We start from the raw sequence: 12503 nt of genomic DNA on the forward strand, positions 1-12503 counted from the left end.
TGCCCTGACGGCTGTGCCCTGTTCCCCTCTGTTCCCTGTGTGCTTAGCACAGTGCCACAGGACTGGTACTTGTGAAACAGAAATCCTGAAGGTGTGTTTTCATTCTTTATTTCTCTAGGCCCTCCTGGTCTGACTGGTGATCCTGGGCCCAAAGGGACTGGCCTTGGCTACCTCAGTGGCTTCCTCCTGGTTCTCCACAGTCAGACGGACCAGGAACCTGCCTGCCCTGTGGGTATGCCCCGGCTCTGGACTGGATATAGTCTGTTATACATGGAAGGACAGGAGAAAGCCCACAATCAAGACCTCGGTATGGATATTCCACGTGATTACTCATATTGTTGACCCTAGTATAGATACTCCTCGTGATCACTCATGCTGGTGACTATGTGTAGATAGTCACATGATGGTCCATGATAGTCACCTGTATATAGATAGTATATAGTAATACCCATGACCACTGTACTGTTGACTTCTGGGTAGATATTCTACCTGATCATCCATGCTGTTGACCTTGGACAGTCACATGATCACCCATGCTGCTGCCCTTAGTGGAGATAATCCATGGGATCACCTACAGCTGACCTTGGTGTGAATGTTCCCTCGATCATCCATACTCTTCACCTTGGTATGGATTTTCCAAGGTGATCAACCATGCCGTTTCTTAGAAAGTAAAACCTTGGTTTTAAGCTTACAGATTCATCAACCTAATCACTAATCCTTTATGAGATTCTTACTGCATTTTTTATACTTTCTTTCTTCATTTTTTTCCTTCTCTTCATTAATTTTTTCTTTAATTTTTCCATTGTCATTATAGGGAGATGTAGAGAGCAGTTACAGTTACCTAAGTCACATAAGAGTACATTTCTTTTTGGACAATGCCACCTGTTCCTTCATTACTTTTTCCCTTATTATTTTTTTTTAAACTGCCATGTGAACTCCCAACTATTTCTATTAAAACTGTGATCCTACATGATGTCACAGAAATTCATTCTGGCTCTAGTTTCTTTTTGGTTATTTATTGCTCTTTTTTTTTTTTTTTTTTAAAGATATTTTCATCTGGGCGCTGGTGGCTCATGCCTGTAATCCTAGCTACTCAGGAGGCTGAGATCTGAGGATCAAGGTTCAAAGCCAGCCCAGGCAGGAAACTCTGTGAGACTCTTACTCCAATAAACCACTAGAAAACCAGAAGTGGTGCTGTGGCTTGAGCGGTAGAGCGCTTGCCTTGAGCTGAAGAGCGCCCAAGCCCAGAGTTCAAGCCCCATGACTGACCAAACAAAATTTTAAAAAGATACTTTTATTGAAAGTTAATGTAACTCTTATGAACTAAAGTTCTCATTCTCATATGTAGATTATTTAGTTGGGCCCTCGTGGCTCCTGCATTGATATACACCTTGATTTAAGCACCTGCTGTGTGTACATTATGGCACTTGGCACATCAGAGCCCAGTCCTGCTCCAATCTGTTTTCAAATAGCAAGACTTAGAGGGTCATCCTCCACACTGCTTGACAATTTCTGGAACCTGATTAAAGAGCTGCAGGAAGCAATGCCAAGACAATAGTCTGCATACCCGAGTCCTGACAATTACTGTCTTTCCTGGACTGAAGGGTCAAGGTGGTGGGTGGCGAAGGATGCACCAGCAGAGATGGTTGGTGGTGAGATGACTTCTGTCGCTGGCTTCATGTCATGTGCTCACAGGGTGCAGGTCTAGAGTTGTCTTTCCTACCCATCTTCCCATCTCTATTAGGTACATCCATGTTCTGATCGCCCACCACTGACTTAAGTTTCTTGGAGCACAGGCAAAAAGAAGAGGGAATTGTGCTATATCTTGAATGTGTTTGTAGCTCTCCTCTTCCTTCTGTTCTCAAGTTCTTTCCTGTCTGGCCTCTGCATTCTCAGTCTTGCCCTTTCTGCCCTGTGCTAGTAAGATGGCACATTTTAACACTCTGAAGAACTTCACGAGATTGACAAAATGTGCTCTGACTTATCTCTGGACACCACTAAAGCAAGCAGACACACGGACATGCTCATCTTCATTCCATTATTCCCCTCAGCGAGCTGTGACTTCCCAGAATGCCATGCTCTGTGCATCAGGCTCTCTCCACTGCCACATGAGACCTTGGGGTTTCTCCTCCTCTGAAAAGTACCACCACCTCCAGCCTGGGTGTGTGGGAGGGGTGTGGGGAGGGGGGCACGGTCCTCTTCACATTTCCACTCACAGCTTAAAGATCCAGCCACTCCATACTTCTCATTCACAGCATTTGTCAGCCTGGAATTTCATCAGCGGTTTGCTCATCCATGTCCCTGTAGGTCAATGAGATTCAAGAAGATGAATGTGTCATTGCTTACCTCTAGCGTCTTGGCCTGCTGGCGGTCCTCTTAGGGAGGGATGAGTGGTTAAGGAGTGGCTTACAAGGCTAAAGGGATTTTCCCACCGTGAAGTGGGCTTTGGCCTGCCTACCCTGGGTCATGGGTCAGAACAGGTGGTCTGTGAATGCTTGGGTGGGGAAGGGTCACTGGCACACCAAATGTCTCTTCTTTCCTCCAAGGTCTGGCAGGGTCATGCCTTCCCATGTTTAGCACGCTGCCCTTTGCCTACTGTAACATCCACCAAGTGTGCCACTATGCGAGGCGAAATGACAGGTCATACTGGCTGGCCAGCGCCGCGCCCCTCCCCATGATGCCAGTCTCCGAGGAAGAGATTCGCCCTTACATCAGCCGCTGTGCGGTGTGCGAGGCCCCGGCCCAGGCCGTCGCAGTGCACAGCCAGGATCAGTCCATCCCGCCGTGCCCTCGGGCCTGGAGGAGCCTCTGGATTGGGTACTCATTTCTGATGGTGAGCTCGCTGCCCTGGAACCCTGTCACCTTCCTTTTCTTCCCCTGTCTGGATCGGATAGGAATTCTGTGCGTACTTTAGGCCCACCCCCAGGGAAATCAAGATTGTGAAGGCAGTTGCAAGCCTAATTTTCTTCTTCTTGTCTGATAGCACACGGGTGCTGGGGACCAAGGAGGCGGCCAGGCCCTCACGTCACCTGGCAGCTGCCTGGAGGATTTCAGAGCCGCGCCATTCCTTGAATGCCAAGGCCGCCAAGGGACTTGCCACTTCTTTGCAAATGAGTATAGTTTCTGGCTGACAACAGTGAACCCAGAGACACAGTTTTCTTTGGCCCCATCACCAGACACCTTAAAAGAAGGCCAGGCCCAGCGCCAGAAAATCAGCAGGTGCCAAGTGTGTGTGAAGTATAGCTAGAGAAGGCAAAATTCACGTGCATCTACCAAGAGAAACTCCCAGGGAGTGAAGACTTCTAGGCTCTGCTACGAGATTCCATGGTGCTCTTTCCAAACCCTGATCTCTATAGGGTTCTTCTCAGAGCCCTCCAGCTCCCCGCTCTGTGCCTGACAGACTCAACAAATGCTGTACAGGACGCACGTGGAATTTGTTTGACCTCAGCAATCTAGATGAACCCCACATATTATTAAATGGAAAAATAGGCTTTCTAGGGTAATACGCTAATGCTCAGGAAGACAAGGAGATGATAATGACTGGATTATAAATGACATTGGTTAATTGCATCTCACACGATTGAAGTCAATTACTCTGTAATACCGTGGGCCTTCTGGAGAGATTTTACAGGAAAAATTACATGGGGCAACAAATGAAAACGAGGTACTAGAGCTTTTCAACATTCCAAAGTCATTTCCTCATTAATCTGGTTCTTTTTTCCCCATGCACTTTAAATAATTATAAACATGACCCAAAGATATTAAAAGAGAAGGAGACTATAGAAGCAGCCCATACAGCCAGTGGTAAGAATTCATTTCAAAGCGAAATGAATCATTACGCCAGGAGAGGCCGCAAGCCACCTTCTTCCAGAGCTCTGACATTAGCATAAACACTTCACACATGAATATAAAACATTAGGTTCTCTTGTGCATTTTTTTTTCAGAGACTAGAAATGCCTACTTTGGCAATCCTTTTGAAAAGTAGCAATTATGGAAAAAAGATATTCAATAAGGGATCAGGGAGTCTAAAAGCTATTAATGAATATTAAAGTGGTGATTCACAAAAATTGACTCCCTATTGCAGGGAACTTCCAAACAGACTGGCTTTCCCCCCAGTCGGGGTCCAGCAAGTCCTCAGTGCTAATGGGACTGGAGCCGCATGGGGCTTCTGCAGGGTAAGAGCATGTCACTTCCCTCCCCAGGAAAACCTGTGGGGCTCACAATGGACACTTTGCCTCAGCATGCATAATGGCTGCTCCCAGGAGACATGGCAGGGCTTTCATTAGGCCCTTGGGAGAAAATGGAGGCCGACTTAATTAAACTTAGGTTAGAAGATTCATTTAAGTCGGGGTCAGCCCATCAGAAAGGCATGGTGGGGACTATCAAAGAAACAAAGATGATACACAATTTGCATTTGATGTTCCTGGGATTCGTCTTTATAGCAACACCCTATCTGGCCAATTTTAAAAACATTTATTTACTTCATATTAGTATAGCATTGACTCAGTGGTTTGACATTTGGCATTTATAGTTTCTATATAAGTTTGGAAGCGATGGCAATTTAAAATGAGGATGTTTTGTGAATAGTAAAAGACCTGTTTTCTGTTTTTCCAGGAATTCAGTGTTCTAATCCTACAAATCAAAATTTTCCTAGAACAGATTTTATTTTATTTGTTTTTGGTGGGAGGAACTTATCTTCCTTAGTTAAACACAGTATCATTTTAGAAAAAAAAAGTTAAGAAAGTTCTCTGGAGAATAGCAGCATTTTAGTAGCTGGCTTTAGTGCACTGAAAAACAATTCAGAGAAAAAAAACATTAAAATTTTGTTTACAAGACATGTTTTCCTTGCCATACTTTGATTACTAGTGAGCTCTTCCATGCAGAATCCTTTTCCAATGATTTGTGCCATACGCTAACCATAGGGTGAAAATTTTAAGAGAAGTTTCTGGTAAAAAAAAAAAAAAAAAAGGAAGCATGTCTATTTTAACATGAAATGTTTTCTTAATGTAGCAGAATATCTCCTAGTTCACTTGACCCATTTGACTTTCTTTAAGACCATGCTATATATGTTAAATACCTTGGAGTACCCAAAATTCAAGCCAGTTTCCACCTTCTACCTTATTTGACGTTACCCTTCTCTCTCCAGATCTATCACAAGTTTTTGAAAGTTGATCGTGAACTTAGACTGAGAATGTTTTCAGGGAAGAAAAGAGAGGCAATGAATGGGAATATCAGAAATATGTCTTGCTTGCCAAATTACCTTTGGTGTTAGAATATTATCTTAACAAATAGGATGCTGGTGGCTCACATCTGTAATCCTAGCTACTCGGGATGCTGAGATCTGGGGTGTCAAGATTTAAAGTCAGCCAAGGCAGAACTGTCCACCAGATTCCCTCTCTAAAATAACACACAAAAAGCTGGGCTAGTAGTTGGTCTAGGTAGTACAGTGCTGGCCATGGAAGCAGATCCAGCAAGCTCAAGGCCTTGAGTTCAACCCCAGTAAAGGCAAATTCCTGCTGCTGCTGCTGCTGCTGCTACTATCTTAACAAGCTTTATAATGAAGTTAAAGAACAGGCTAAAGGACAGTTCACTCCAGCCCCCTCCCACAGTGCCTACGCCGTGACTTGTTGGAATGCTCCAAAAATCACCTCCCCTGGACAGCTGTCAGTCTCGTCCCCAGAGAACCGGGCATCTTCCTTCATCAGCCTCAGTGAGTGAAGCCCACCCAGACAGGCAGGCATTCATGCCGCGTGTGGCCAGCCCCTTCCAACTCCCCAGACTGAAGCCCAAGCCCACACTTCTCATGGTATGGACCTCCTCCAGCCTCCTCCACCTCCCTCAGCTTTTCCACCTATCCTCTGACAGCCTCTCTGACAGACATCTCCTGATTTGCCCTATCCGAACTGGCTTTTGTTATCTTTTGGCTTAAAAACCCATCTCGGACTGCCCTGCTGGTAAAATCCAAATGACTTCGCCCGGTGAAAGGTCCAGCATGAACTGTCTATGAGAATATCTGTCACAAACTGTCAGCCATTCTGCAAACATTCACGGCACCTCCAGGCCTCCATCTTGAGGAGCCTTGACTTGGTAACCGACTCCTACCTACTTTTATACATTGATGAATGCTGAGTGCCACCTGCCTCCCCCACCAGTCTAATATCAAAGCCCCAGGGACCATGCCATATTGGTGCCTTGTCTCCCACGTGAACCCCAAGGGGAGGGGCAGGCTACACTAGCCTCTGTATGCCTGCTATTAACACAGGCCCGCACATTTTAACACTTAGTGCTTTTATTCAGTGGCGATTCCATAAGCCTCATTAGGCACTCAGTGCTCATGGGTAAAATGGTGACAAGTGTAATTCATTTCTGGATGCAGAATGCTAGAATAGTCAACCTATAATCAAGTTATCGATGAGCTATTGGAACATTGAAGCCCACAATCTCCTATAACACGTAGTGAGAGGAAACTGATTCGTGACTCTGGATCTTTGCTTCCCTGCTCCAAAAATCCTCTTACTTTTCTGTAAAGGAACATTTCAGAAATGATGAGATGTGAGATTTGGCTGAGAAGACGTGCCTTACTGAAAGGAGACGTGTTAACTCATACTGTAATCTGTGTTCCCTTGTGAGTTAAGAGCTGATTCATTCAAAAGTGCCTCTGTAAAATTTGTATGTATGTTGCTGGTGCTTTGTAAGAGTCAGTGGAATGGTGTATGAAAAGCAGACTTTATCATAGATTTTTATTTTATTTTGAGCTCTATACAGACTATAAGGAAAATTGGGTTGGCGTTTCTATTGCTTCACTGGAATCATTTTGGTAATTGTTACTTTTCCTCAGTATTGCTGCAAACATAAAAGAAAGATGAGGACTTCCGAGTTGCTTGAACTCAGATTTGAATCCAGCTTTGTTTCTTTCCAGCTGTGTGCTGCTGGAAACTTCCACCAATACCCTGAACCTCATTTCTCTCATTCAGAAGGTGGAATATAACACCTACTCGTGTTGAAAATTAAAGTTAGATTCTCTTTCTAGCATATAGCGGTCATCCTGCATTGATTGTGGTCATATCTTCCATTTGAAATAAACTACTGACTATAAAAATAATTCTTGGGATTATTTTTTTTGCATAGTAGAATAAAAGGATTCCCAATGGGCATATAAATTACTAGTTAGTATTCTTTATACCTGGCCAATTCTTAATGTCATTGAGAATGCTGTTTTATTTCAATTCTCGAAGTTATTGTACCACAAAAAAAAAAAAAAAGCACGATTTCCTGCAGGGCCAATATGAGGAAGTTCTGCAGAGAACAAACAATTGACATTAAAAATCAGCACTCTGCAATTGTCACTGTTATTATCTGTTGGAAACTCTGCATAATGCATTTTAAACCCCTAAGGATGCCTGACACGTTCATGTGAAATGCTTGAATTTTATGGTGCTTAAATATTTAGTGATTCATGGGGAAAATGTGAAATGCGTCCAATAAATTGCACCTCTTTTTCTAACCTATGGTTGTAAAGTTAGGGCTTTTGAACATGTACCTTTTATAAGAGGACTGGTCTTTCATTGACATTTAAATCTTTCCTGTATCACCACTTATAATATGGTTCATTGTCTATAAAGTTGTGATGAGTTCAAAACCAACTGCGTTTTATTTGGTGAATTTATTTCTTTTCTTTCAAGTCAGCTGGATTTGCTGCTTGTTTTTATTTTTATTTTTAAAATGTGTGGCCCATCCTTGGGAGAACATAAGGAATATCACATGGTAGAAGTGTGAACTTCAGAACAGAACAGTGTAGGCTGGAAAGGGTGGATTCAGAGGCTCTGCAAAGCAACTATTGGGGTGAGAAGAAAACTAAAACCAGGCCTCAGGACAGAAGGCTGCATCCACCATGGCTGGGCTTCTTGGAAAGAGCGCGTGGGGCTCTCACACCCTGGCTGCAGTTATTTGTTGAGCAGGAATGACATGACCCACGGCACAGGGTTATTTGGAGGATTTAAGGTGTGCAAAGTCTATGAGATAGAAGCTGTGTGATATTGTTACTTACATCTCCTGTGCGTTAGCTTTTTGCCACTGTGACAAATACTCGAGAGAAACCATTTAACAGGAATTAAGATTTAGGTTTGGCCCATGGTTTCAGGCTAAGTCCATTGCTTTGGACTTGGGATGGATAAGAAGTAGGGCCAGAAAGCAGGAAAAGAGACTTAGGAAGGGAGAGAAAGAGGAGTGGGGGGAGGGGGGCGGGGGCAAGGGAGGAAGGAAGGAAGGAAGGAGAGATGCCCGGATGAGCTATAGCTCGCCAAGCGCTCATCTGTGTTTGCCTACCTCCTTCATCTAGGTCCCACCTCTGAGAGTCTCTCTAGGTGACCAACAGTGGACTACCAAATCTGAAACACTCCAACCTTTCTGGAGGGCCCTTCATAATTATCCACAACATCCTATGCTGCTGGGATTGGCTAGATAGAGCAAAGTTACCCAGTAACTCTCGCATGGATTTAAGCCTTTTTTAAATCAAAGCAAACTTCAATAGTATAGGCCTCAACCTCTTTTGACAGGGGAATAAGAAATAACTGACATTCTTTAAGAACCTACTATTGGGCTAGGAAGGTGGCTCAGTGGTAGAGTACTTGCCTTGCATGCCTCGTCCTGGGTTTGATTCCTCAGCACCACATAAGCAGAAAAAGCTGGAAGTGGTGCTGTGGCTCAAGTAACAGAGCACTAGTCTTGAGCTGAAGAGCTAAGGCACAGTGCCCAGGCCCAGAGTTCAGGCCCCACGACTGGCAAATGAAAAAAAAAAAAGAATGAACCATATTAACCCTACCATACTTGCTTCCTCTCCACCCCAGAGAGTTGCACTATTTAAGGAACTTAAATTACCATCTGAGCATTGCTGGCTTATGCCTATAATTCTAGCTACTCAGGAGGCTGAGATCTGAGCATTGATGTTTGAAGCCAGCCCAGGCAGGAAAGTCCATGAGACTCAGATTTCCAATTAAGCGTGCACACACACACACCAGCAGCAGCAACAACAAAAAACCCCAAACCCCACAGAAGTGGAACTTTGGCTCAAGTGCTAGATTTCAGCAAAAAAGCTCAGTGATAGTATCCAGGCCCTGAGTTTAAGCCTTATAACTCAGAGAGAGAGAGAGAGAGAGAGAGAGAGAAACAGACAGACAGACAGACAGGCAGGCAGGCAGACAGAGACAGAGACAGAGACACAGAGAGAGACTTCAATGTTTTGTTAAGCTGAGAATCTGAGCTAAGATAAATACTACGGGCTGAATAAACTATTAAAATTAAGAAATGACTGTAATGATGCATGAGAAGGGAAAGGAAGAAATGTAGATTTGTATATGACTAACTGGATGCATTTCTTTATGAATATTGACTCGTCACTAGGGATTAAGACTAGGAACTGGTCCCCATTTTAATATCCACTGTGGGAGGTGTGTCTCATATCCCTCATTCTTTTAACCTACTCCCCAGTAGACAGACTATGTGTCAAATATGTAGCCTGACTCTACTTCTACTAAAGCTAGGAATTTAGCTTAATATGAGCTTTGCCAGAAGGCATTTAAACAGGGAGAGGAGGTCATTACAGTGGAATCACAGGTAATACATTCAAAGGTCATTTAACAGGAAGCAATTTTAAATACACTTTCCTCTTGAGAACCAAGAAGCAAGAACTGATTCTGAATTAAGAGGTCATCTGACTGACCACATCAAACCATGGGAACTACATACACAAAGGGGTATCAGGAAACTACTGCTACACAAAGGCACCAAATTAAAAAATCAGCTCTAAATGCTTAGTTCCTATTAGAGATCATTAGTGTAATGCACTTGCTTTTGTTCATCTTTCTCAACCCAATTCTAGTTTGTTCACATGAATTTGGAGATTCCTTATTGTACAAAAAAAGATGCTGAATAAAGTGGTTATAGACAAGCCCATTAACTAATTAGAATAAAATTTCCAGAACATCTTTATTGCTGTGAAAAAATAATTGGTTTATAATCAAAATGACCTCTCCCACATTTCTAAATGTTCTAGGATATTCCACTCCATAAATAGTGTTCATGTTATAGTTACAGCATCCAAAATGTAATTCCAGTGTTTTCATATGTGACAGGTCAAATGAAGGAGGTACTGCTATATTAAAACAGGAAAATACTTCCATATATACATATGACTTGACTTTTAATACAATAGAAAACACTTGGTTGAGAAATTAACATTTAATGAGTTCCTACCACAAGCCTTTGGACGGGGAATATGGAAAATGTGGAGACTATGGGAGATATACAAGTCAGGGTGATTTATAACCCACACCCCCACATAGAAGGCACACCTTGGTATAGGTATGTACAAATAACCATAACAATAACAAGGGCAAAATATGAGTGCTACAGGACAGTTTCCATGTTATCAAAGATGGCATGTAAGAATAGGAAAATAGAAGTCAAATTTATAGTTTGAGAGGCAGGAATGATTTAGCTTGAACATTTTAAATATGTCTAAAGCTACTGGACTCAGGTACAATTCTCATTATCTACTAGCTCTAGTTTTACATCAATTATAAATAAAATCAAGCATCTCAGGTGTCATTGTGCAAGTAGCTAGATATAATTCTCCCAGATCTCAAGGTTTCATAGCTCATTTATATGCAAGGGTCAAGGCCACTTCCAGACAAATTCAGACCCTGAGCTGGACACAACACTGCACAACCAGTATGCTCCAAGTCTGTCAAATGTATACAAGAAGTCATTGTGATGGAATACATTCAAAATGTTAATCCTGCGTATTCTTCCAAGTGGTATGAATGCACATGATTTTATAATTGTTTATGTATTTATTTGTTTGTTTTGAAGTTTCTCAATGGCCACATATTAATTATTTTTAAGTCTGTTTTACTGTGTTTTCCCTTGATTTATTGTATGAATCAGTTTTCCTGACTACAAAGCAATATATACAATACACATATTTTTTAAAAGGCAGTATAAAATTGTGAAAAAGAGAAAGCAAAGTATTTTATCTCCAGAGATAATCTCTGTTCTATTTGCTAAACTTCCTTCCAGACTATGCATGTAGATGGCATTTCTATGACTTTCATAAACGGAAAACTATATATGGATGATAGATGAGTTAAAATAGAAGCATCTTTTGCTGCTTCTAGTTCTCTCTAAAAATAAGCAACTCCATGACTAAATACATTTTGGCTTTGTCCTTTTACACATGAAACACAAGCACCAGAGAATGCTTTAAATGACCTGACAATCGGTGTATTTTAGTATCGTAGGGCCCTAGGGTATGCTTTGGACATTTGTCCAGGACAACTTGTTTCAGGGCCAATTCAGAGGCACTTTTATGAGGAAAAACAATACTTTCTACAAAAAGGACTTCTAGGAACCAATCCTTTGAACGCTTTTGCCCGATTCTGTATGTGGCACTTGTTGTTGCTTTGCTGTTTAACCAAGTCCCATCTCCCTGGCCCACACATGCTGTCCTGGGGAGGGTGGGCAGCTATAAATCCAAATTGTTGGTACCCCTTGACATCTAGTGGTGGATGTAGGTGTTTTCTCCACAGCATACTGGGAAGAGAGCATATCTTTATCCTGATGGTCACCACAGCAACATGCCAAGAAGACCAGGGAATACCACTGCACTGCACCTCTGGCCAATGTAAGCCTCAAGCACTCCAGGCAGAAAAAATGGATGATCTCTTTGTGAAGGTGGAGTCTTCGACTGCAAAACAAGGTGCAGGAATCAGAGTCTGGAGGAAAGGATGGAGTGTGGAGAAGGCCCCAATGTTAAGGAAGAGACCGCTGGTTTGGGATGGAGAATAAGATCACTTCTAGAAAGCTGTGAGCTGCCTGCCACAAACCCGGTTTCCAGACAAGTCAATCTGACCGTGAATCTAGATGTAGGGCGGTGACAGGGTGAGAGTCCATGGCATACAGAAGCAATCAGGGATGATGATGGTATACTCTGCTTTTGTTTAAAATGAAGTTGGGGCTGGAAGGAGGCTCAAGCAAATGGAAGGAAAATGGACAACTGAACCACATCTTCCGAAGATGCTCTATCACTTCACTGGCCGTCAAATCTGTGAAGCCGTTGTCTCCTCATTTCTTCTTCGGGTGAGAGCCGAAAACCATAGGGCGGTGGGCTATTTCTGGTATTTCCTGCAGTGAGAAAGTGAAGAAAAAAATCAAACACTGCCGATCCATCACTGTGACATTTATAAGGACTTACACACCCTAAGATTCCAAAGACAAAAAAAAAAAAAAAAAACCGAAAACAAAACAACCACATTCATTTTGGTACCACCTTTATTTTAATGTGCAGAAGACACACCACAAACATATTTCAACATTAGCTGTCAATACTAATTTCAACATCAAGGAAGTATTTTTGTGGTGTGGTTCAGTCTATGAACTTAATCTGACCCATTCTAAGTTTCTTGGTAATTTCCCTACTTTTATTTTTCCTTCAATCAGCTCAACAA

General features: G+C 42.5%; 2 protein-coding genes across 2 annotated transcripts in view; one reads left to right on the forward strand and one right to left on the reverse strand.

Annotated features, from left to right (window-relative positions):
- Col4a4 (collagen type IV alpha 4 chain) overlaps positions 1 to 7643 on the forward strand; it is a 129953-nt gene extending 122310 nt beyond the window's left edge. The window contains exons 46-48 of the mRNA XM_042679354.1: positions 119 to 307; positions 2547 to 2833; positions 2984 to 7643. Of these exons, the coding sequence (XP_042535288.1) occupies positions 119 to 307; positions 2547 to 2833; positions 2984 to 3247 (740 nt within the window). The 3' untranslated portion in view covers positions 3248 to 7643. The remainder of the gene's footprint in view (positions 1 to 118; positions 308 to 2546; positions 2834 to 2983) is intronic.
- A 2325-nt stretch (positions 7644 to 9968) lies between these two features.
- The window catches only part of Rhbdd1 (rhomboid domain containing 1), a 139740-nt gene continuing 137205 nt past the window's right edge, over positions 9969 to 12503 (reverse strand). The window contains exon 7 of the mRNA XM_042679355.1: positions 9969 to 12180. Within this exon, the coding sequence (XP_042535289.1) occupies positions 12086 to 12180 (95 nt within the window). The 3' untranslated portion in view covers positions 9969 to 12085. The remainder of the gene's footprint in view (positions 12181 to 12503) is intronic.

The sequence above is a fragment of the Dipodomys spectabilis genome, unplaced genomic scaffold (assembly GCF_019054845.1).
Source record: "Dipodomys spectabilis isolate Male_0828 unplaced genomic scaffold, ASM1905484v1 ptg000051l, whole genome shotgun sequence".
NCBI classification, from domain to species: domain Eukaryota; kingdom Metazoa; phylum Chordata; class Mammalia; order Rodentia; family Heteromyidae; genus Dipodomys; species Dipodomys spectabilis.